This window comes from Lynx rufus, unplaced genomic scaffold, assembly GCF_022079265.1.
Source record: "Lynx rufus isolate CCGP_SWC_20201006 ecotype Redwood Valley unplaced genomic scaffold, mLynRuf1.p SCAF_8, whole genome shotgun sequence".
Taxonomy (NCBI): Eukaryota; Metazoa; Chordata; class Mammalia; order Carnivora; family Felidae; genus Lynx; species Lynx rufus.
The window spans coordinates 26,601,975-26,626,787 of record NW_025814896.1 but is presented as its reverse complement, the minus strand read 5'-3'; the positions used below and the strand labels follow the sequence as shown (position 1 = coordinate 26,626,787).

The 24,813-nt window shown below is 47.5% G+C and overlaps 1 protein-coding gene across 1 annotated transcript; it reads left to right on the top strand.

The window, feature by feature from the left end:
• Nucleotides 1–36: 36 nt before the first annotated feature.
• Nucleotides 37–24,813, top strand: POFUT1 (protein O-fucosyltransferase 1). Its single transcript, XM_047067581.1, has 7 exons — nucleotides 37–222; nucleotides 1,878–1,999; nucleotides 6,284–6,466; nucleotides 7,844–7,956; nucleotides 18,452–18,644; nucleotides 20,458–20,700; nucleotides 23,517–24,813. Exons 1-7 carry the CDS (start codon nucleotides 90–92, stop codon nucleotides 23,703–23,705), a joined length of 1,176 nt encoding a protein of 391 aa, XP_046923537.1. The 5' UTR covers nucleotides 37–89; the 3' UTR covers nucleotides 23,706–24,813.

Genomic DNA, 24,813 nt, shown 5'->3' with positions numbered 1-24,813 from the left:
GCGATGACCGCCGGGAGCGGGGCGGACGCTCGCGCCCCTCCTTCTCTCCCCGCCTGTGGGCTACCCCGCGCTCGGGCTCCGGAGCCGTCATGGGCGCCGCCGCGTGGGCACCGCCGCCCCTGCTGCTGCGTGTGTCTCTCCTGATTCTGATTCTGCCGCTCCCGGGGCTGCCCGCGGGCTCCTGGGACCCGGCCGGTTACCTGCTCTACTGCCCATGCATGGGTAAGGCCTCCCGAGCCCTCTGCTCAAATAGGGAAACTGAGGCCCAGAGAGGAGAAGGCCCTCTTCTGAGGCACTCAGAGATACCTTGACGTGTCCAGGACAGAAACCCAGCGCAGGGCATGGCCTGCTCCTCGCCTCCCTGCCCCAGTTGCAGTGGCCCTGAGGGACCTCTGTGTCCAGCCTTCCAATGTGGCAGATGAGGAAACTGAAGCCGGAAGAGGTGATGTGTCTTGTGCAAGGTCTAAGCCATCCCAGAGTTCAGTAAATGGAGTTTGCTGGGGCAGGACTTGATATGACTGACTCAACGTTGGCTCTGGACGATTTTTTCACCAACCAATAGTATTTATAGGACCCTTACTCTGTGTCCAGCCCTGTTTTCTGCTCTGCGGATAACAGCAGTAATAAGCTAGAAAACGCCGTGCCCCTGTAGAACCTTCATTTTAGCGGGGGAAAGACAGACAATAAAAGATACACAGAAAAAATAAGTAACTATGTGGAGTATCATAGAAGAGGATGAACACCGTGGGAAAATAAAATAGAGAAGAGCAAGGGGGAATCTAAAAGCTGGCTGAGGGGTGCAATTTAAATGGGGCGGTGGATCGTCATCGTAGAAGTCATTTCTTTTTCAGACCCTGCAGATCTTGATGATTTGGCTCTCTGCGCATCATTACCACCACTCCCTTCTCCCCAGGTCCTCCAGCTGCAGCCACTCTTTATTCCCTCTCTGTTTTTACACACATAATCAGGTCCTGAAGCCTGTGCTATTCCCTCTGCCTGGAACACCTTCCCCTTCACTTCTGCCAGATCAACTCCTTCCCATTCTTAGGTCGCATCTTAAATGTCACCAGAAAGGGCTTCACTGACCTCGATGCAAATAATCTCCACTTTATTGTCTATCAATCACCAAACTTTTCCTGTCTTCAAATCATCAGAATGTGTCACTGTATACTTGTTTACATGTTTAGTGTCTCTGTAGCTGGACTGTGATTGCCTCGAAGGCAGAGACCTTATCCTTCTTGCTCAATCCCGTATTCCAGTACCAAGCAGAGAGCCTGGCACATTGTGGCATCTCTCTATTTGTGGAATGAATGAATGGATGTCATGCTAGGGACAAGGAAAAGAATCAGATAGGGTCCTCACCCCAGGCCCCCGAGGTATTTACAGGCTGAAGACACAGCCAGTACAAAGGCCAGGAAGTGAGAAAGGACATTTGAGGAAAAGTGAAGAACCGGAAATAACTCCAGTCTGAGGTGGGAGGCAGAGGAGGGGATTCAGGATAGCAGAGGATTGGTGAAAGGATCCCAGTGAATGAGGCACTGGAGTTGCCCCTTTCACGCACAAGTGAGTGGAGATAGAGGTGGAAAGGCAATCCTGGATGAGAGAACCCCAGAAGCAAAGGCATGGGGTGAGGATGGAAAGTGTAGAGCATGTTTGGGAACACCAAGGCACCTGGAAGGTCTGAGGCAGAGGGGTAGGACCTAAGGGCCTTGATTGTCAGACCCAGGAGTCCACACCTGGATCCTATGCTGCCAGCTCCCCTGGCTCTCCTTGGTGTCCCGGTCCTCCTCACCCCTGGCTCTGCGTCCTTTCTGGACCCTGCATGCCCCATGCCCTCCATGCCCCAGGCCTCACCTCAACCACCATATACCATCCAGGGCGCTTCGGGAACCAGGCCGATCACTTCTTGGGCTCCCTGGCTTTTGCAAAGCTGTTGAACCGCACCTTGGCTGTACCCCCTTGGATTGAGTACCAGCATCACAAGCCTCCCTTCACCAATGTGAGTACCTCCCACTGACCTTAGCCCTTGTCCATCTTACCCCAATCCTGCTTACCTCCTCCTGACCCCAAGTCCTTCTCTGGGCTTTACCTCCCACTCCTCTGAGCCTGCCCTGCTCCCCACCCAGAACTGTCTTCCCTGGCTACCTGGCTAACACTTATCCAGTGCCTTCGGTCTGCCAGGCACTGTCCTGAGCACTGCAGGAGGACTAGCTCTTTTCTCCCTCGTTACATGCCTATGAGGAAACAGGTTCCCAGAGGTTAGGTAACTTGCCCAAGGTCACACGGCTTATAAGTAGTGTAGAGCTGGAACTCAAGCTCATGTCCGTCTGACTCCAGAGCCTGTGATAGGAACTTAAAGCTCCATTTCCACCCCTGATTGGTCCCATCCTCTGGGCATCCCATTGGTCAAAGGGTGATGGATGCTAGTGTCAGTCTGAAGGAGAAACTGAGGCACAGGTTAGTTAATAATGTGTCCAAGGCCATAAACCCAGGCGGTCTGGCTCCAGAGCTGCCTCACCCCATCATAGTGATACTCAACACCCTCTAATTCCTTGCTTTTTATTTGTGTCTTCCACTGATCCTATGTCTGTCTTTGTTCACACTGTGTCCCCCAGAGTCTGGCAGTAGGAATTGAATTAATCTGATGAACTGACTTTAAAAGTTTTTAATAAACTTTAAAAAACGATATTTAGTATGTACAAAACACTGTATTTCATTCTTACAGCTTTTTCTCTGCGTAGGTTTTATTTATTTTTATTTTTTTCTTCTGCATGCCTATATTTAGAGAGGTTTTTATCAGAAGTTAAAAGCCAGAGTACCTGAGATCATAGTTTGGCTTTGCCACTTACTGGCTGTGTAGACTGGACAGAGTACTTACTTGATCTCTTTGTGCTCAGTTTCCTCATCCTTAAAAGAGGCTGATAGTAATTGTGGCCACCTCCCATAATGAGTGAGTGATTGTAGCATGCCTTGAACATTGTATGCCTCTCTCTTAGAATCAACTAAGTTCATAGGGGCGCCTGGGTGGCTCAGTCAGTTAAGCATCCAACTTCGGCTCAGGTCATGATCTCGCGGTTTGTGAGTTCGAGCCCCGCGTTGGGCTCTGCGCTGACAGCTCAAAACCTGGAGCCTGCTTCAGATTCTGTGTCTCCCTCTCTCTCTGCCCCTCCCCCGCTTGTGCTCTGTCTCTCCAAATGAATAAATGTAAAAAAAATTTAAAAAAGAATCAACTAAGTTCATCAACGCAAAGTGTTTAGGACATAGGAAGTCCTCAGTAACTGGGAGCCACTGATGTGCTGATTTTTTGCACTCAGTGTTATAGTTTAGACATTGTCTGTTCATCTCACTCTGGCTTGTTTTCTTTCTCTGGCTTTGTCTTCTCAGCCAAAAATCTTTCCGAGTCTCTACTTCTTGCTTTTTTTGGGTTACTCAACCCGTCCAATTACTCTCCTCTTCCCCACTGGGGCTGTTCTCACAGAGGTCACCAGGGACCTCAGAATTGCCAAATCTAGGTGTCATTTCTCAGTCTTTCCCTCAGCTATTCTCCTGGTGACACCTGGTCCTGTGAGCCTTTCTCCTTCCTGAACGTCCCTACTCTCCTGTCTTCTAAGACACAGCCTATTCCTGCTTTAGCCCTGACCTCTCAGCATTTTCCTCTTTGTGTTGTATTGGAGGCTTTTCTCTCTCCACTCACTGTTTAAATATTAGTGTGTCTCCTCCTCCTGTTTGGGTATTAGCTCTGTGACCTCAGTTGAGTTATCTGGATTCTGTCTGCCTGGGTTTCTTCATAAGTACATTGGAGATAGTTATATTCCTACCTCTTAGAATTAGATGAGCAAGTCCATGAAATGTGATGAGCATACTAAGTCAGCACTCAATAAATATTAGTTGCTGTTATTACCATCATTTGCTTTGTTGTAAATTTCTGTTAAATCTTGTGGCTTTCACTGTTTTCCACGTACCTCCCAACTTACCTGAGGCCCAGATCCTCCTCTGATCACAGCCTGTGTGTCTAATTCCTAAGCCCTTGAGTCTATTTGGATGTCCCACAGATACCTCAAATTCACAAAGCCAGAACTGAACTTGGCATCTTTCCCTCACAAACCTGTGTCACCTTCTATATTCCCAGCCTTAGTTTATGTTACCTCCATTCACCTGGATACCATGCCAGGAATCTAGAAGTCATCCTGAATACCTCCTTTTACCCGCTACTTCATCTTCCTTTACCTCTCCTAACCTGTCCATGCCTTCCATCTTCACCTGGACTTATGCTCAAAAATATATGTTGAATGAGTACTTGAACAAATAAAGGGATCGTTGCAGTAGCCTCCTGATTCCTCTTCCTCCTCTAATCTTACCATCTATATGTTCTCTCCTCTGCCACTAGAGTGATCTAAGAGGCAAATCTCCTATTATTTCTGTTTAAAATCCTTCAGCAAGACCTAGTTGCTAATGGTTAAGTGCCCCAAAGTCTGTTGGAATGCCAATGGCTTGTGAAGGAAGGGTGCAGTGGTTAAATCAGCTTGGGAAATTATATTCTCAATACCCCAGCCTCCCAAACTGGAGATTCAAACTACGTATTACCATACTGCAAAGTCCTGTAGTAAAGAAATCAGCTTAACACAGTGTTTCCCAGGTCTGTGTAACTCTGGAGCCTTTTGATTGCAGAACTCTTTATTCTCCTGAACTAGTAGAACATGCTTGAGAACCCTGAGCTATAGGGTAAAGTCTACATTTTTATTCCATGGTGTTCTAAAAAACTTTTTTAAATCCAGAAAAATACAGAGATTAATACAGTCACCATCCATGTACCTACCACTAGAAGTGATCGTTGTTAACATTTTCTTCTTTGCTTCATCTTTCTTTTTTTTTTTTTTAATAAAAGAAATAAAATATTATTACAGATGAAGTTGTTAAAAGATAAAGCCTCACGTGGCTCCGGAGGCTAGTCCCGCTCCCCTCCCAGTCCCAGAGGCAACCGCTGTCATGGATATAGTGTCTTCAGTGTGACTCCTTCCAAGGTCTTTCTTGTACTTCTGCTGCGGCACTGAGCATCCTTACACCCATCTCCTGGTGCAAAGTGGGAGAGCTTCTCTAGGGAAAATACATAGAGGTGCAAGGAGCATTTTAAATTCTAGTAGATGCTGCAAAATTGCATTCTACGTTTATTTTATTTTTGGGACAGAGAGAGACAGAGCATGAACGGGGGAGGGGCAGAGAGAGAGGGAGACACAGAATCGGAAACAGGCTCCAGGCTCTGAGCCATCAGCCCAGAGCCTGACGCGGGGCTCGAACTCACGGACCGCGAGATCGTGACCTGGCTGAAGTCGGACGCTTAACCGACTGCGCCACCCAGGCGCCCCAAAATTGCATTCTAAAGTGGTTGTTCCAAAACGTATACTTTGACTACCAGACAGGTACAGCAGTCCCTGTTTCCCCATATCCTTTCCAAAAACTAAAGTTAAGTTTTTAGGTCCTGGGTGGCTCAGTCAGTTGAGCATCTGACTATTGATTTCGGTTCAGGTTTCACGGTTCAGAATATTGAGCCCCGTGTTGGGCTCTGAGCTGATAACATGGAGCCTGCTTGGAATTCTCTCTCTCTCAAATGAATAAACGTGAAAAAAATTTTTTAATAAAGCTTTTTAAAAATGTTTATTTATTTATTTTTGAGAGAGAGAGAGCACAAGCTGGGGAGGGGCAGAGAGAGAGGGAGACACAGAATCCAAAGCAGGCTCTAGGCTCTGAGCAAATTATTGTATTTGCCCAGAGCCCCACACGGGGCTCAAACTCACAAACCATGAGACCTGAGCTGAAGTCAGATGGTTAACCAACTTAGCCACTCAGGAGCCCCTAAAGTTAAGCTTTTAAATCTTTGCTGGTCTAATGAGTGAGAAGTGGTCTTGTAATTGCAATTTGTTTTTTTCTAATTACTAGGGAGTTTGTATATCTTTTGAGTGTATTGGCTATTTGGGTTTTCTTTGCTGTGTAAGTTGTTCACTCCTCTCCTTTGCTCACATTTTCTCTTATAGCCTATGTCTTTTTTCATCTAGATCAGCAAGCATTTTTGAACACAAGGGGTGTTACTATTTCTTTGTTAGTTTGCAGATAAATTCTCCCAGCCTGTTTCCGTTCTAAGTTTGGTGTCCTTTCCTAAAAGTTTTTCATTGGCTCACAGTCTGAGTCATCTGGGTCTTGAATGCATGCTTTTATTAAATGTCTTTAAAAGAGCCACTAGGATACTGAAGAGGGACCTCTGCCTCTCCTTTTCCACCTTTTCCTGTAGCTCCATGTGTCTTACCAGAAGTACTTCAAGCTGGAGCCCCTCCAGGCCTACCATCGGGTCATCAGCCTGGAGGACTTTATGGAGAAGCTGGCACCCACTCATTGGCCCCCTGAGAGGCGAGTGGCATACTGCTTTGAGGTGGCAGCTCAGCGAAGCCCTGATAAGAAGACGTGCCCCATGAAGGTGGGTCTGGGGGACCCTTTATGCTTGTTCCACGTCCTCTAGGCCCCTGAGACGCTGTGATGGCAATATGTGGGGGATGGCACTAGAAGGGCTTAGAGTAGAAAGATGGAGATTTAAGTCCCATTTGTGACATTTGTCAGCAGTGTCACTTTGGGCAGAGTACCTTGATTCCCTTGAGACTTTATTTTTCCAGCAAAATAAAGACACCAATCCCTGCTCTGTCTCACTCATAAATGTCATGAGGGTCAGGTGTAAAAGTGCTTGTAAACTGTGAAGTGCCACATCAGTAATAATAACTAATACCCATATGGCACTTACTACGTGCCAGGTACCATGCTTAGAGCTTTACACATGTTAACCCAGTTACTCCTCAAACTGCTCCACTAGGGAAGTACGATTAATATCCCCATTTTATAGACAGGACATGAGTGTAACACAAAGAGGTTTGGTATTTTCCCCAGGGTTACATTAGCAAACAAGTGGTGGAGCTGGGATTCAGCCCCAGGTGATTTGGCTCCATTGTCCACCCTCTTAACTTGTATACTTTCCTGCCTTTCAGTGGGTAAATAAGAAGCTGTCATATTTTATCAGGAGAAATTTATAATTTTCTGGCACTTTGGGAATAAGACAATCCCCAGTATGTCTGTAGGTGCTTATGCTAAAGTCTGGGGAGGGTGGTTGGAGGAGCCACAAAACTTGAGAAAGGAAGACTTGGCTTACAGCCCCAGCACTGGCCTCACCTTGGGCAAGTGTTTTACCCTGTCTGGACCCTGGTTTCCATCTTGAAAATACAGGCATTGAGGGGCACCCAGGTGGCTCAGTCAGTTGAGCTTGATTTCAGCTCAGGACATGATCTCACACATGGTTCATGAGAGTGAGCCCCATATCTGGCTGTGCTCTGACAGCCTGGAGGCCGCTTGGGATTCTCTCTCCCTTTCTTTCTGCGCCACCTTCTCTCTTCCTCTCTCTTAAAATAAATTTTAAAAGCATTTAAAAAGAAAAGAAGAAGGGCGTTGTATTAGCTGGTCTTAAAAGTCTCTGGAAGCTCTAGTCCAAGATCCAAGGCCCAAATCCAAGGTTCACTCCCTCCCCACTTACCCCACCAATGCTGCAGCTTCAGTGGGATATGGCATGTAAAGGAGGAAAGACTCCTTTAGACACTGGTGAACATTTCCTGCTGAAAACCAGATTGGAGGCCCAGCTGCTCTCCTCAGGTCTCCAGCCCAGGCTTTACAGAGTGGCATTCCTATTGGGCCATCCCATGAGGTGTTTCAACCTGTGTGCAGTCCACCAGAGTTCCCTCACCCACAATTCCTTGGCCCCATCCCCAAAGGGCTTTCCCTCCTCAGTAAGCCTTTGATCACTCTCTTTCTGCAGGAAGGAAATCCCTTTGGTCCATTTTGGGATCAGTTTCATGTGAGTTTCAACAAGTCCGAGCTTTTTGCAGGCATTTCCTTCAGCGCCTCCTACAAAGACCAGTGGATCCAGAGGTACTTGGAGGGGGCAGTGTTGCTGGGTTTAAGGGAGGGGCCTGGGGCCCATGAGCATTCAGCACCTTCCTGACCCTCTTCCCCTCCACCACACCCTGATGTATGAGACCAAAGGTGCAGCCGTTCTATCTGTTGAACTTGGGATCCTGTGTGATCTGTTCCCATCTCAACGCCTGACACGGTGGGACGTTGACCTGCCACAAGGTTGAGCAAGAGTTTATCGGCCGATAAAGGATGTCATAAAAAGATTATTGTGCAGTCACATGGGTCCCAATTTCCTCCTCTAGGCGTGAGAATCATTCCCCTCTTAACCTTCCTCCTCACAAGGTGAAAATTGGAAGCAGCGTCTAGAGAAAAGCAGCTTCAGGTGCAGACTGAGAGATGATGTCATCCAGATAATAATTGGATGTGCTTTATTAATTGTGCTACGGTAGGCCCTATTAAAAAAAAAATAGGTTAGCAGGGCACAGGCACAGGCTGTGAAATATTTATAGAGCGTCTGTCATGTATGAGACATAGTGCTCAAAAGCCAGAGGTGATATATAAAAATGAAGAAGACCCAGCCTCAGCCCTCAGGGAGCCACAGGCTGGTTACAATGATGATAACTATCAGAGTGCGCTTGCCTTGATGCTAGAGCATGGCAGGAATGAACGTGGGCTTGAAAGTCAGACAGGTTGAGAGCTGTGAGGGACATATGAATTCACACAGGGTCACAGCACTTGGCATTCAGTAGACCAAGGACAGACTGATGTAGAGAAAGGAGTCATGCCCATGATAAGTCAGACCTGGGCTCTGATTCACCCCTGCCTCTTTCTCAGGCGACCCTGAGCAGCCTCTCCAGCTGTCTGGCCTGAATGGAAGGAGCACTGTGGTATCTGCTTCCTAGAGCTTAGAGCGCATGGCACATAGTAGGGGGCCAACCAATGTTAGCTGTTACTGTTGTTATTCACATGCTTTATTTCATACAAGCCTTTGAGAAACTTCATGAGGTGGGTATTATGATCAATTTCCATTTGGCAGGTAAGGAAACAGCTCAGTGAGGTAAAATAACTTGCCCAGGGTAACTGAGCTGGTGAGAGGGCAGCTGCAGTCCAAATGTAACTCTTCAATAGATGAGAAAGCTACTGTTTATTTAGTGCCTGCTGTGTACCGAACACTGTTCCAAGTTTTCCTTTCACTACCTAAGTCTCCTAAGGTTACTTACTCGATACTTCCACAAGTCTGTATTATGACAGGCATTATTGTCTTCTGCGCTTTACACTTAAGGAGATTGAAGCAGAGAGGAGTGAAATGTGTCTAAGGTCACACAGCTTGAAGTGGCAAAGCTAGGATTTGAACCCAGGCAGTCTAATTCCAGAGCACCCATTCTTAATCACTATGGAGAAAACAGCTGTGCCTGGAACAGGTGGCAATTCCCATTTGGGACTTCCGAGCTAATTAAGGAGCTACTGAGGACACTTGGTCATGGCAGGTTCCACTCCTCCCTCATGGTTGGTCTAGGACATTCCCATTTGATCACCTACTTGGTTCTTCCTCTTCAGTTCTGAGTGACCTGGAGCTATTGCCAAAAGGTAGATCTGCCCTCCAAGGGTGGAGGTTTTTCTCCTATTGACAAAGTGCCAGGAAAAAAATATATGACACCAGCTCCAAAAGTAGCTCCAAAAGCAAATTCCAGAAAACCAGAAATATCACACAAGCCTGGTTGGAAGAGAAGGTACAGTGCTGCATGGATGCATCAGTCAGGGAATGTTGCTAAAACACTTGCTCAGTGCCTCACCATCTTGTTTGAGTTCACTGAGTTGTAGGAATTGCATGATGGCTTGGGAAAGCTTGGGCTTTACAGCCAGATTTCCCTCCCCTCCCCTCCCCTCCCCTCCCCTCCCCTCCCCTCCCCTCCCCTCCCCTCCCCTACCCCTTATTTAAGAAGCACCTGCTGGGTGCCAAGTACTGGTCTGGACACTGGGGATACTGGCAAGAATAAGACAGATAAGGTCCCTGCCCTGATAGAGCTGAGTCTAATGGGAGAGACAGTGAATAATCCTTTACAGAAGATAATTCCAGAAGACAAAGTACTATGAAAGACACACACAGATGTTGTGTGTGAGACCTTGTCTCAGTCAGCTCAGGCTGCTGTAACAAAATAGCACAGACTAGGGGCTTAAACAGCAGGTGTTTATTTCTCGTGGTTCTGGAGGCTGGGAAGTCTGAGACAGGATGCCAGTATTGGGTTCTTGCATTGGGTTCTGGTGATCTCCCTGGCTTACTGCCTTTCTGCTGTGTCCTCACATGTTGGAGTGAGAACAGGCTCACTTATAAGGCGCTAATCTCATTATGGGGGCTCTACCCTTATGACCTTAACTAAACTTAATTGCTTCCCAAATGCCCTACCTCCTAATATTATCACCTTGAGGGTTGGGACCTCAACAATGGATTTGGGGGGACACAAGCATTCAGTCCATGAGAGACCTGAAGAAAAAGACCCATCCGTGGAAAAAGCTGGAGAGAAAGGTAGTTCTTCATGGTGGGGACACGGAGAGCAGAGGCTCTGAGGCAGGAACAAGCTTAGTATGATCAAGGGGCAGACAGAAGACCAGTGTGGCTGGTGTGGAGTGAGTGAGGAGGAGAATGGGAGACTGTGCTGTTGTCTTTTGCTGCATAATAAACCATTCCAAAACTTAGTGGCTCAACAGCAGTGTATTATTATTTCCCAGAGTTCTGTGGGTTGACTGGGCTCAGCAAGGCAGTTCTTGTGTTCTTTGATTTTCCATGTTCTTTATAGAATCCCAACTGTACAAAGTTTCAATTCATGTTAAACATCAAATTTCTTGGTGTAAGTATCCTTTAGAATACCCATCACAGATTTGGTGGGAGATTTTTTAAAATTTTTTTAATAAAGAAGAAAATTAAATTTACTCCTAATCCACCACCCTGTCAAAAAACACTCTTTGCATTTTGATGTATGTACTTCCATTCTCCAGTGCTTTTTTTAAATGTCTTTTTAATTTTTATTTTTGAGAGAGAGAGAGGGAGAGCACGTTGCATGAGCGGGGGAGGGGCAGAGAGAGAGAGGGAGACAGAGAATCCCAAGCAGGCTCCGCGCTGTCAGCACAGAGCTCGCTAACCCTAACTCATGAACCGAAGATCATGACCTGAGCCAAAGTCGGATGCTTAACCGACTGAACCCCCCCAGGCACCCCTCCAGATACTTTTATACAAATCTACTTACCTATACAGATGAACTTAAAACGAAATTACTGCATGTAGTTTGTAATTGAATATTGTTTATCATTTCTGAAGAGTAATTAATATCAGTATTTACTAGGTTAGTAAATATTGCTGGCAGGATTAGTTCTAAACATAAAAATGTGAGATTTCAAAAAATGGTTACCATGGTGTATATATGCGTATTTGTGCCACTGGAGTGTGTGTGTTATTTATTCATTTACCATTGTAACCACTTTTTTAAGTGTACAATTCAGTAGCATAAGCACAGTGAATTGTGTGACCACCACCACCGTCCATCTCCAGAACTTTCTCATCACCCCAGACAGAACCTCTGTACCCATTAAACACTACTCCCCATTCTTCCACACCTCTGCCCATCCCTCTATTCAATTTTTCTGTCTTTGAATTTGTCTGTTCTAGGTCTTGTATAAGTGGAATTATATGATATTTGTCTTTTCATGCCTGGCTTATATCACTTGGTATAAGGTCTTCAAGTCTTGTCTGCGCTGTAGTATATATAAAAATTTTAGTCCTTTTAAGGCTAAATAGTTCATTGTATGTACAGACCACATTTTGTTTATCCATTCATCTATTGATGGACACTTGGGTTAGCTGGGCATGTCTTGCTTTTTGGTCAGCTTTCAGCTGGGGCTGGAGTCTGAAAGCTCAGCTGGACTGCGCGTCCACAAGGGCTCGCTCATGGCTAGCAAGCAGGTAATGCTGGCTGTCACCTGGGAGCTCGACTGGGGTAGTTGATTGGTGTGAGTACACTTGACCTCTCCATGTGACTTGGACTTGTGACAGCATATCAGCCAGGTTGCTGAGGATGCATCCAAGGGAATGAGTGTTCCAAGAGGTGGGAAGTAGAAGCTGCTGGCCCCCAAAGCCTGGGCCTGGTGACCGGGACAGTTTCACTTCTGCTCCATGCTGTTGGGAGGAGACATAGAGCCCACCCAGTGAAAGGCGATTTGAAGAATTGATCTGTTACACACAAGGAGATTGGAGAAGCGGGCAGGGGTCAGACTGTGCTGGGCTTTGTAGGCCCTGCTGATGCGGTCTGATAAGAAGCCTGAGTGCTTTGTAGGGGTGAGCTGGCGAATATACATATTTTAAACATTTTCTAAAATAGCGGACACTTGCTCGCTGTAGAAAGTTGTCCTCTGGGCCCGCGGGTATGAGTGTAGGGAGAACGGCATTGGAAAAGGTCAGGCTCTTCCCTGGCTTACTGTATGAGTAGGCAGATTGCTTCCCTTCCCTGGCCAGTGTTCTAACTGTAAAATGAAGGAGGGGAGCAAGATCAGTGGCTTCTGTACTGTTCCTCAGAATTCTTAAGAAGTGCCTCTAGTCCCACGAGGCTGGCAGTGCAGAGCCTGCTTGGATGGGCTCTGGTCCCCTCCCCCACTGCCTTTAACCAGTAATTCTCTTGTGTAACAACTGACAGTTTGGATGGCCACAGATCTAAGTGTATCAGGCATAATTTAAGCTACATGTTACAGAAAACCCCAAATAACAGCAGATTAACAAGATAGAAATGTATTCTTTCTTTTTTAATGTTTTATTTATTTTTTATTTTTTTAATGTTTATTTTTGAGAGAGAGAGAGAGAGGGAGAGGGCAAAGAGAGGGCAGGGGAACAGAGGATCCAAAGCAAGCTCTGTGCTGACAGCAGAGAGCCCAAGGTGGGACTCAAACTTACGAAGCATGAGATCATGACCTGAGCCGAAGTCGGAAGCTGAACCGACTGAGCCACCCAGGCACCCCAGAAATGTATTGTTTTCTTAAGTAAGAGAAGCACTAGGGTATGCAACCCACGGCTGGAAGGCAGCTCCCGTCTCTCTGCCCAGCCGTCCCAGTACTGACTTTTATCCTCAGTGTCCCCTCACAGGGCTGTTGAAGCTCCAGCCATTACATCCTTGCCACAGGCAGCTGGAAGGAAAAAAGGGCAGAAGGGGGCCACAGCCTCACCTTTTTAAGGAACCTTTCTAGAAGTCCCATACAACCCTTCTTGAATCTCATTGGCTAGTTCTTAGACACATGGCCTATACCTAGCTGCAAGAAGGACAGAAATCTTATTTGGGGCTCCCATATGTCCAGCTAAAAATCGGGTTCTAGGAGAAGGGATAAGAGGTATTTCTTCCCCACTAGGTGATTTCTGAGAATCCTTCTAGCTCTGCTGCTTCTGAGTCTGAATCCCCTGGTGGAGGTTTAATTCAACAGACATTTATTGCACGTCTGCTGTTGGAAGACTGTGGACCATCATGGTGAACCATTCTCATGGCATGAAGGTAACCGGTATTTGGAGCTCTTAGGAAATTCTATCACCATCACCACCATCGTCGGTATATTGCGTGAAACCCACTGCAACTTTTTAGAAATTCGACTTTATGTTTTAGAGATTTGGCCACATTGATTGTGTTAGCTTCTCTTGAAATTTTCCATTTTGCACGAATAAACACAACAGCTGTGGTGGGCACGCCCCTTTCTTCACACCCAACGCAAACACCTCCCAGCTCTCCAAGACCAGTCGCCACTCCCAAGCCACAGCTCCTACAGGAGGGCTCCCTGTCCCACTTCTCCTCTGCTGCCTTCTGCACACTGATGTGCTCAACAGCCGTCTTCCCTGCTCTCACGTCAGCCCTTATTCTTCCAGGCTGCAGCCTTCCTGAGAGGCCCTAAAGAGGTGACATGTAATTGGCAGGTCGGAGACTCAAAGGATGAGGAGCCAGCCAGGCAAAGAGCGGGAGAGAAAGATAGTCCTTCAAGATAGGAACATTAAGAGCAAGGCCCTGCCTTGTGCAGGGTGTCCCTGCATCCTCTGTACTCAGCATGGTGTTCACCCACTGTCCCACAGATGTAATCTGGGCACATAAGTGGATGCTGTGCATACAGAAACCCTGGCTTGGTGGGGGAATCTCAGTAGAGTAGGGTGGGGGGTGGGGTGGGGGGGAGAAGAACCCCAGACGTTTACTGCACCCAGCAACAAGAGCATATGCCTTGTTCAGCTGGACAGTGACCAGGCTAAGGGCCTGATCTAGGGCACTCAGGCATATGGAGCTAGTCAATCTTTCTTTCCAAACAAGATCCCTAACGTTCCCTTGCTTTCCAAACAACGCTTTCCTCTCTCATTGGGAGTAAATAAACACATCATTCTCGGCCTCTTGGTGCTTTGACTGCTCAGAGCTGATGTCCCAGTGGTGCAACCATGTGCCAGTCCAGTTCTAAGGAGAGGGGAGGGACATTCCAAATCTAGAAATCACGAAGGGTCAACTGCAGGTTCTCTCCAAGAGGGCAGAGTGAGCACAGATCCTGATTTATCCTAGTGTTCTAGCCTCCCTGGGAGATCACAAACTCTGGCTTTCCTTTTAAAATCTTTTGAGGTGACATCTAAAAGGAGTTTGGCTGAGGGCCTGGCAGTAGTAGGTGTTCAGCTCATACTCACTTCTTTTTCCTCTGACCCCTGACAGCCTGGCCTGGTCTTTCTGGTAAGACCCTTGAATTCTTCCCATCCACTCATTCATTCATTCTAAAGGTACTGATTGTACCCCCTGTGTTAGGGGTTGGTGATCAGAAACAAGACCCAGACCTGGCCTTTGAGGGGCTCGTTGATGGCACTGGGGGGCTGAGAGAGAGGTGCATAGTTAACACAGGTTCTGGGGACACCTTGGTGGCTCATTCGGTTAAGCATCTGGCTATTGTTTTTGACCCAGGTCATGATCTCACAGTTTGTGAGTCAAACCCCGCGTCAGGCTCCATGCTGACAACTCATCATGTGCTTGGGATTCTCTCTCTCCCTCTCTCTTTGCCCCTCCCCAGCTCGCTCTCTCTCTCTCTCTCTCTCTCTCAAAATAAATAAACTTAAAAAAAAAAAAAAAGGACAAGCCCTACATCAAGGCATCAGCGCAGAGCCCACTTCAGATCCTTTGACCCCCTCTCTATCTGTCCCTCCCCCACTCACACACACTTGCTCTCTGTCTCTCTCTGTCTGTCTGTCTGTCTCTCTTTCCCTCAAAAATAAACATACACACACACACACACACACACACACACACACACACACACACAACCCACACAGGTTCTGGAGCAGACTGCCCAGACTCAAATCCTAGCTTCACCAGTTCCTAGCTGTATGACCATGGGCCTGTTACTTAACCTTTCTGTGCCTCGATTTCCTCATCTGTAAAAAGAATAACGATAGTGCTTACTTCACAGGGCTCTTGTGAGAATCAAATGAGTTCATACATGTAAAACAATTAGAACATTGCCTGTTGCATAATAAGGCTTGATAAATGATTCACATGCACATATGTATAAAATTATTATAACAAAGAGCCAGGATGTCAGCAAACACTTGATTGTTGCTTCCTTGGCATAGGCCCTGGACCAGAGTGTGTGGGACTCACGGTGAGCATGACTGCCCAGGCTCCTACCCTCGTGGGCTGACGTGAGAGCAGGGAAGACGGCTGTCGAGCACATCAGTGTGCAGAAGGCAGCAGAGCAGTGGGACAGGGAGCCCTCCTGTAGGAGCTGAGGCTTGGGAGTGGCGACTGGTCTTGGAGGGTTGGGAGGTGTTTGCAGAACGAGGTGTTTGGGTTGGGTGTGAAGAAAGGGGCGTGCCCACCACAGCTTTTGTGTTTATTCGTGCAAAATGGAAAATTTCAAGAGAAGCTAACACGATCAACGTGGCCAAATCTCTAAAACATAAAGTCGAATTTCTAAAAAGTTGTGGTGGGTTTCGCGCAATATGACAATAATGATGGCAATAGAATTTCCTAAGAGCTTTCTATATGCCGAGTATTGTTCTAAATGCTTTGCTTATATTAATCCATTTAATCTGCTCAAGAGCACTGTGACGTAGGAGCTATTATTAACCCTATTATACAGATAAGGGAACTGATGTACAGAATGGTTAAGTCACTTGCCTAAGTTAGTAGGTGGCATAGTCAACATTAGAACAAGGCTGTCTGGCTCGGCAGCCTGTGCCTTTACGATTACACTGTGTAAAAAGCACACAAAATAATACCTTTTTGTACAAATAGTAAAAGTGTAGTCATGCACAAAACCACAATATCTTCTGGGAAGAGGAAGTAAAGGAGGGAAAGAGATGACAGGATAGACCTTTTATTTTGGTCTTTCTTTTTTAAAAAAACCTGAAACAGAGCAAAGTATTAACATCTGCTAATTTGGGTGGTGGGTATGTGGGTTGTAAAATTATTCTCTGTATTTTCCTGTATGCTTTGAAATACCTAATTTTTCATTGAGATTTTTATGGAGGTAATTATAGAGTCACACATCGTAAGAAATAATACAAAGACAAGAAAACAACAACAAAAAGAAAGACCGCAAAGAGGTCCCAGATCCCGTCCACCCAGTTTCCCCCAAAGCTGGCGTTTTGCAAAACTGTAGTGTAGTGTCACAGCCAGGATGATGACATTGACACAGCCCACCCACTGTATCCGGATTTTCCTAGTTTTACTTGTACTCGCTTCTCTATGTTCATGTTTGTAGGTTTGTGCGTATGTTTAGGTCTATTCAATTTTACACAAATTTTACACATAGGTAGGTTTGTGTGTCTACCATCACAGAACACCTGAACGATTCTAACTTCCCAAGGATTCTCTGTGGTCAGTTTATAACTGCATCCATGTCCCTAAACACGCACGCATGCACGCCCACATGTGCACGCACACCCTAGCCCCTAGCAACCACTAATCTCTTCTCCACTTCTGTTCTCTATTTTGTCATTTCAAAAATGTTATGTAAATGCAGTCACACAGTATGTAAGATTGAGGGCTTGGCTTTTCTCACGCTGCCTAATTGCCTTGAGATCCATCCCAAATTGTTGCCTGTCTCAGTGGTTTGTTCCTTGATATCTCCGGGTCGTATCTCATGGTGGGATATCCCACAGCTTATTTAACCTTTCACTTGTTGGATGTTCGAGTTGTTTCCAGTTTGGGGCTAATAGGAGTAAAGCTGCTGTGAACATTCATGTACTGGTCCGTGTGTGAATATAGGTTTTCGTTTCTTCGGGATAAATGCCCAAGAGTACAATTGCTGGGGGATATGGTAATTCATGTCTGTCTGTCTGTCTGTTTATTTGTTTAATGTTTATTTATTTTTGAGACAGAAACAGAACATGAGTGGGGGAGGGGCAGAGACAGAGGGCGACCCAGAATGCGAAGCAGACTCCAGGGTCCGAGCTGTCAGCACAGAGCCTGACGCGGGGCCCGAACCCACAAACCGTGAGATCATGACCTGAGCCGAAGTCGGACGCTCAACCAACTGAGCCACCCAGGCACCCCGCATGTCTGGTTTTATAAGAAACTGCCAGACTGTTTTCCAGAGTGGCTGTGCCTATTTCATAATTTTAAGAAAAGGTTTTTGGCTGACAGAGGAAAGGCAGTCCAGGTCGAGGCAAGAAACATACAGAGATCTGGAGCTGGAAAGTGCATTCAGACTTGTGGAACCAGCAGGATGTGTCGTGTTGCTAGGACAGACTCTGGGGTTAGCTGAAGAGGGAAAACAGGTTTGCTCCTCATTCAGTCAACAAACACTTACTGGGCTCTTCCATGTGCCAGACACTGTCCAGCACACGGAAGCACCGCCTTCAGAAGCCTGTGTCTAGCAGAGAAGACAAGGTGAAATAATTACAAGGTCCATAGTTGACAAGGGTGAAGGAGAACCTTCGGGAGGGTGTGACGAGGGCATCTGCAGACATCAGGTGCTTTCTGTGAAGGTAGGGACGTGCCTGTCTCGTTCTCCCCCTGGGCCCCAGCACATAGTAGGCAGTCAGCAAATATGTGTGAAATGTTGAGCGGATGCTCTCACGCAGTGTACCCACTCCCTGTGAGCATGTCCTGTCCACGGCCCTCTGTAAGCAGCTGTGTGTCCCAGTCCCGCCATGTGGGTAAAAGGGCAGAGGCGAGGCCCAGACACCCCACCCCGCAGTGAATTACCACACCACAGATTGGAAGCCAGCGTGACATACAAAAGGTTGGAATGCTCTACTGTAAATTTTTAATTGTTAAACAAGCAAAGAGGGTTGTAAATTCCGTGCGACGGGACAGTATTACATATTGTGCCTGTTGTCGCCGCCACGGTTTCTTATCAGCCCGTTGGGGTTTCACAGCCTCTCGTGCTTCTTGCATGTTAGAGGGGCCCCTCCGCAGGGTCTCTGGGGCATGGTGCGACACCATCCTCTTTCCTGTGGGGGTGGCGGCCAGCTCTCTGTGCGTCCTCCATCTGACTTCCCCTCATTCCGTCTCATGTCTAGATTTTCTCCAAAGGAACATCCAGTGCTCGCCCTCCCAGGGGCGCCGGCCCAGTTCCCCGTCCTGGAGGAGCATAGGCCACTCCAAAAGTACATGGTATGGTCGGACGAGATGGTGAAGACGGCAGAGGCCCACATCCGCGCCCATCTCATCCGGCCCTACGTGGGCATTCACCTGCGCATTGGCTCTGACTGGGTAATTTCTCCCTTCCTCCCATGGCTGGCTTGACGTGTCCCTGACTAGGGCCCATGCCTGTGGGCGTTGAACACTGAACCCACTGCACCGAGTCCCAGGCAGGGCAAAGAGGTCTCATTCAGCCAAGTCTGGTACTGTATTCCATGATCCTGCCATAGACACATCAGAAATGTGGCTCCACAGTGCTTACTTGCCAACCCTCATTTTGACAATTGCCATTTTTGTCCATCCTTTGCAGATGGAAAAAGAAACATCAAGGTAGACTCCAAGTCAGGCAGTAAGCCAGAGAGAGACCCGCAGCTCAGGAGTCCTCTGGTCCAGCTCAGCGTTTAGCCAGTAGACTCTGTTGAAAAACAAGCTCTGGAGATTGGGTGGGGCCCCCAAGAAATGAAGATGTCATCCTCCAAATTCAGAGGCTGCTTAAATATGCAGAAACCTCATCAGATTATCTTCTGTGTGGAAATAACAGAGCAACGTAGACAGTCTCCTTAATTTACACCAGAAGATGTATGTGTGTATGTATATTAGAAATGCTCATTGTGGAAGACTTGAAAAATACTGACGAGTATAGAAATTAGATCAAAATTCACTCAGGGTCCATTGAGGAAGTACAGGTGACCCTTGAACAACTTGGGTTTGAACTGCGCAGGGGCACTGAAATGCTGATTTTGTACAGTGCAGTGCTGTACCTGTGTTTCCCTTATGACTTTCTTGGTAACTTTTTCTTGTTTCTAGCTTCCTTTGTTATAATACAGTACGCGGTACGTATAACATACAAAATATGTGTTCATTGACTATGTTATCAATAAGGCCTTTGGTCCACAATAGCCCATTAGTAGTTATGTTTTGGGGAAGTCAAAAATTATATGCAGGTTTTTGACAAAAATTATAAGCATGGGGTCGGGGATAGTGTCCCTAACCCCTGTGTTGTTCAAGGGTCAACTGTAGTCACACGCGTATGCCCTTGACTCCCTTCCCGCCCTCCTTCCACAAAGAAAAGGAGCCAGGCTCGGAGTATCTTGGCCCAAAATATCTTGTGAATGGTTTCAGCCAAACCTTTAAGAAACAGTTTCTGTCCATATGTGCTTAGAACATAAAAAGATATAAGATGCCATTTTTTATAAAGCTAGCATAGCACTAAAGCAAACTCAGATAAGGTCAATTCAGAAGAGTAGATAGTGCCCATTGTCACAAACACAGATGCCCAAATTCTAAGTAGAATATTAGCAAGTAAACTCCAATAACATATTAAAGAGCATGTAACACAAGTAAACTTCATCCCAGGAATGTAATTCACCGTATTAGCACCCAAAGAGGAAAAATCACATAATCATCTCAATAGAGGCCAAGAAAGTATTTGATGAAAGTCGACCCTCATTCATGATTTAAAAAACAAGAAAAGCAAGGAAAAGAAAAACTTCTTAACTAACTGGGAAAGAAGGGACCCACCTTAACTTGATAAAGGCTATCTCTCCGAAACCCACAGCAAACATGTACTTCATGGGAGCTATCAGAAGTGTTCCCACTGAAGTCAGAAATCAGATAAGGCTGCCCATTATCACCACCACGGCTCAGAATTCTGGAGTTCCCAGATAATATAGTAGAACTAAGAAAAAAATATTTTGTAAAAAGCCAGTACGCCACTACACGGCAGTAACCGCTGTTACTGTTTTGATGCGTTTCCCTCTTCCCTCGGTGCTTTTTTAAAAAACACAATGCAGCTTCTGTACAGCCTTTCTCCACTTAGCGGCTCCTGCCCCTGGGGTCCCGGGCCGTTTGCAGCCTTTAACCCTGTCCCCCTTCAACACTGCAGAAAAACGCCTGCGCCATGCTGAAGGACGGAACCGCAGGCTCCCACTTCATGGCCTCCCCGCAGTGTGTGGGCTACAGCCGCAGCACGGCGGCCCCTCTCACCATGACCATGTGCCTTCCTGACCTGAAGGAGATCAGACGGGCCGTGAAGCTCTGGGTGGAAGCGCTGAACGCCCGGTCGGTCTACATTGCCACGGATTCTGAGAGTTATGTGCCCGAGATCCAAGAACTCTTCAAAGGGAAGGTGTGTGTGGGCCCGGTGGGGGTGCGGCGGGAAGGGAATCAAAGAAAGCTCCAGGGTGGCCCCACGGCTCCCTCTACGTGCTTTATGTCCTTCTGACACTTAGGCATTTCCGCTCCAGTTCCTATCCTTCCTTCAAACCCTGGCCCAAACACCTTGGCCCATTCTCTCCAGTTTCCCCTGCATTCTTGTAGCTAATGTGTCCCTACTGGAGCTGTCACAGTATTTTATCACAGCTGCTCTCGAGGCACTGTCTAGTCTGTGTGAGACTAGAAACACGTCCCACTTCTTCCCAAACGTTGTGGCTTCTTGAAGGCAGGATCAGAGGCTGACTCACCATTCTGTTCCTCAGCTTGTAGAGGCCTTGCCGTCACCATTGTCTAGGTTAGTGCTTAACACGGTAGACACTCGGTGACTGTTGAATAAGGGCTTAAAGAGTGGGCCCTTGGGAGAAATCCAGTGTAACAGATTAAGAGCTGGACTCTGGAGCCAGAGAACTTGGGTGCTACTCATTGTGCAGTCTTGCACAAGTTACTTTAGTTCTCTGTACTTCTTTCGTTCTCTGTAAAATGGGACTGAGAGTAGTCCTGTTTCATAGGGTGATTGTGAAGATCAGATATGAAGAAAATAAAACCATTCCAGTGCAAAACAAGTGCTCAATAAAGTTAGCCATCACTGATAGTAGGAGTAGGTGGTTGATGAATAAAGGGAATGCTCTTTTGTACTTCGTAAATGCTTAAGGAAGTGGTGAATAGTAAATATTCAGTGTGTGACTAAAGAGTGGGATGTGCTTGGTGCTCTATCAGTGGAGGGTAGGTAAGAAATATCAATAAAGTGACTGAATTAATACCAAGCATTCAATAAGGTTTTGTGGAATGAATGAAAGCCCTAAACACCTGCACAGACCTTAAAAGGTTTGCTTTCTAACAGTGGGAACCCTTGGCTTTATGTGAGGGGCTCCCTTCTCTCTTTTAGCCCAGACACCAGCAGGAAGCCCTGACTTGAAAAGAAGGTGCCAAGTCAGCGCATCCTGGCCTGCCTCCTTCCCACCCGCTTTTTAGAAGACCATCAGAGCTGGGAGACCTTGGGGCTCCTCCAGCTCAGCCCCTGCATGTTATAGCTGAGGAAACCAAAGTCCCAAGAAGGGATAGAATTTACCCAGGAGGTCTCAAAGCTAATGATAGTGGGTATGACACGGAGCGGGTAAGTTTCAGGGCGTGGGTGGAATTATTCGGGGGATTTTGGCCATGATTATACTAGTATTATTTCTCTGCTACCATCCAAATAGCAAGATGATGATTTTTGTTAGATCAGAAATCTCTGTGTGACAGCAAAGCACTTTCAGCCCCAGCTCTGCCCCCACCCCCACTTCTGTACTAAGTTGAAGCATTTGGAGAGTCCCTGGGAGTTTTTTCGTGAGTTTTTAGAGTTGATATATTTGTTACACGTTAAGTCTCTTGCCATTTTCTATTTCCTGTTCATGTGCCACTGTTGTTGTCCTTGCCTACTCCTCAACCCCTCTGTCCATGGGGTCAGAGCCCACCCTTGCTCCTCCGTTAGGCTGGGCCACTGCTGAGCTGAGGATGCTGATAAATAAGATGTAGTCTTGCCTTCCAAGACTCCCAGTCTAGACTCAGGAAAAGAGACTTTGCACAGAACTCTAATATATGCTGCAAGAGAGGTCCGGGAGCTTGAGGAGAGGCAGGGGCTCATTCATTCCTGTGTCCAGTCAACAGATATTTATTGAGACAGGCCCCAGCCAGCAGTGACAAGAAGACCACCACAGCCTGGCCCCATCAAGTACAGGAGGCTGATCTTAATCAGAGTGAAAACTACAAGCTGAGATACGTGCTCCAAAGTAAAGGAATGTGGTTCTGTGAGAGTATAGAGCAGAGGACCCTGGCCTAGACCAGGGTCTGCAGAGGTGAGACTGGAGCTGCAGTGAGGGTCAGGTAAGAAGCAGACAAAAAGATGAATGCTTCAAGCAGAGGGAGAGTGCATGCAAAGGTCCTGAGGCAGGAAGGGCCTGGTGGATAGTGGCTAGAGCTCAAGGGATGATGGGGGAAGGTATGAGAGGTGGAGAGGTGGCTTGGACAGGGCCTTGTAGGCCACATTCAAGATTTTTCATCTTCATCTGAAGAGAAGTAGGGCACCATTTAAGGGTGTTCAACTTGCAGTGGAGGGAGGGACAGAGAAAAAGTTGCTGCTCTTTGGTTCCAGCTGCTCTGTGGTAAACACACAGAGGCAGTGAGGGGACCCATGAGGAAGTAAGAGATTGTGGTGGCTGGGCCCCTGGAGTGATGGTCCACCAAGAGAAGGGGTCACTTTTGGGGAGTATCTCGGGGACAGATTGAACAAGACTTTGGGGCTCAGAGGCATCCAGGCAGCAGAACAGGATGGGTGGAGCCCTATGTGATCAGATCACAGTTTGATGGGGAGAGCCACACCTGCTGGCCTAGGGCTTCATGAGAATGGTGGAACTCGAGCTGAGCCTTGAACTAGAATAGGAAAAAGACACTCCAGGCAGAGGGAACCACACCAGTGAAGGAACCACACTAGAGGGTGAATGATGCTGTATTTGGAGCTGAGGCTGGCAGTGGGGGAAGGGTGTGCCATGTGGGGGTGTGCTGAGACAGCATCTGGGCAACACTGCCGGCAGAATGCCCGACCCCATGTCTGAATCCTCTGTGCACCTCCTTTTGTGTCTGGCACTTCTGTGCAGGGGAAGAAAGCTGGGGGTATGGCTGCAGGCCTTGGCCAGACTAGCCACCTTTGCCTGCAGCCACCCTGGTGAAAACGTTCTGCCCTCCCTCCTCCAGGTGAAGGTGGTGAGCCTGAAGCCCGAAGTGGCCCAGATCGACCTGTACATCCTTGGCCAAGCCGACCACTTTATTGGCAACTGTGTCTCCTCCTTCACCGCCTTCGTGAAGCGGGAACGGGACCTCCAAGGGAAGCCGTCCTCTTTCTTTGGCATGGACAAGCCCCCTCAGCTGCGGGATGAGTTCTGATCCTGGCTGGAGCATGTCACCAGTCTAAGCTGGTCACACTTGCCAGGCCTGACAGCCAGCAGTGCTCCCAGGACCCATTCCCAAGGATGCAAGCTCTTCCCCCTCGCCAGAGACAGGAAAGCACCAGGGACTTCTGGAGGAGGAGGACTCCATCTCCCGGGGCACAGGGCTTTCAGGCTCCCGAGCCAGAGCGTCTCTAGTCCCTGTGTGCCTCTGCTGTTTCTCCTGGGGATTTCTCACACTGGCAAAGCAGTCTGACCTCCATCTTTTGGTCTGCCCTGCTCTGAGCAGCCTAGGGGGCTGAACTCTTCTCAGTGATTTTTTTATATAAAGAGAGACAGAGGTTCTTATAGTTTTGATATGAGGTCATGACTACCCTAGAACTCTCCCTCATTTTTAAAAATCAGTGAAGTTCATTACTGTAGGTATCTAAAGTGACCTTGAATGAGGATGAGGCCAGGGGTGGAGCGGTTGTATTGACCCCTTTTCCAGCTGACCCCCAAAGTAGCCCTTAGACTGGGTCAGAGCCAACCCCGCTGCCTGGCCAGAGCCATCATCTGCCCCTCTTCCGAGCCCATTTCCATGCTCATTGGGGCATGAGCACTTGTCTCATTATAAACACTATGCAAGTAGAAGTTAGGAATCATGATGCTGTGCACTGCTCTGCTGCAGACACGGAGTGCTGCCCACACAGCACGTTCCAAGTAAGGAGCACCTGCCATCAAACGAGACCATCATGCTATTGCTCTCAGAGTCTCCTGGTGCTTGGTGACCTGCCACAAACCTGGCTCCATCGAGATCTTGGAGCGTATCACCAGGGACCAGCAGTGGATGGCCTGGCGGTATCCTTCTGAAGGCTGCCCTCTCCTCCTTCATCTGTGTCCTAAGGGGCCTGGTTGTAGAATTTTGCCATTAAGTTGCTATCCAAAACCTGTCCCCGCAGCCTCCTGCCTGTGGCTGGAGCTCTGAGGCCATATTCTCACAAGGGAGCGTTTGCTAAGCCTCTGACCAGGTAGGAGATACCCCTGACCCAGAAGCCATCAGATTCCCAGTCTGCCCTTTCCTGTCCGATAAAATCTCTGCCAACCCCATGAGGCTTAAAGTATTA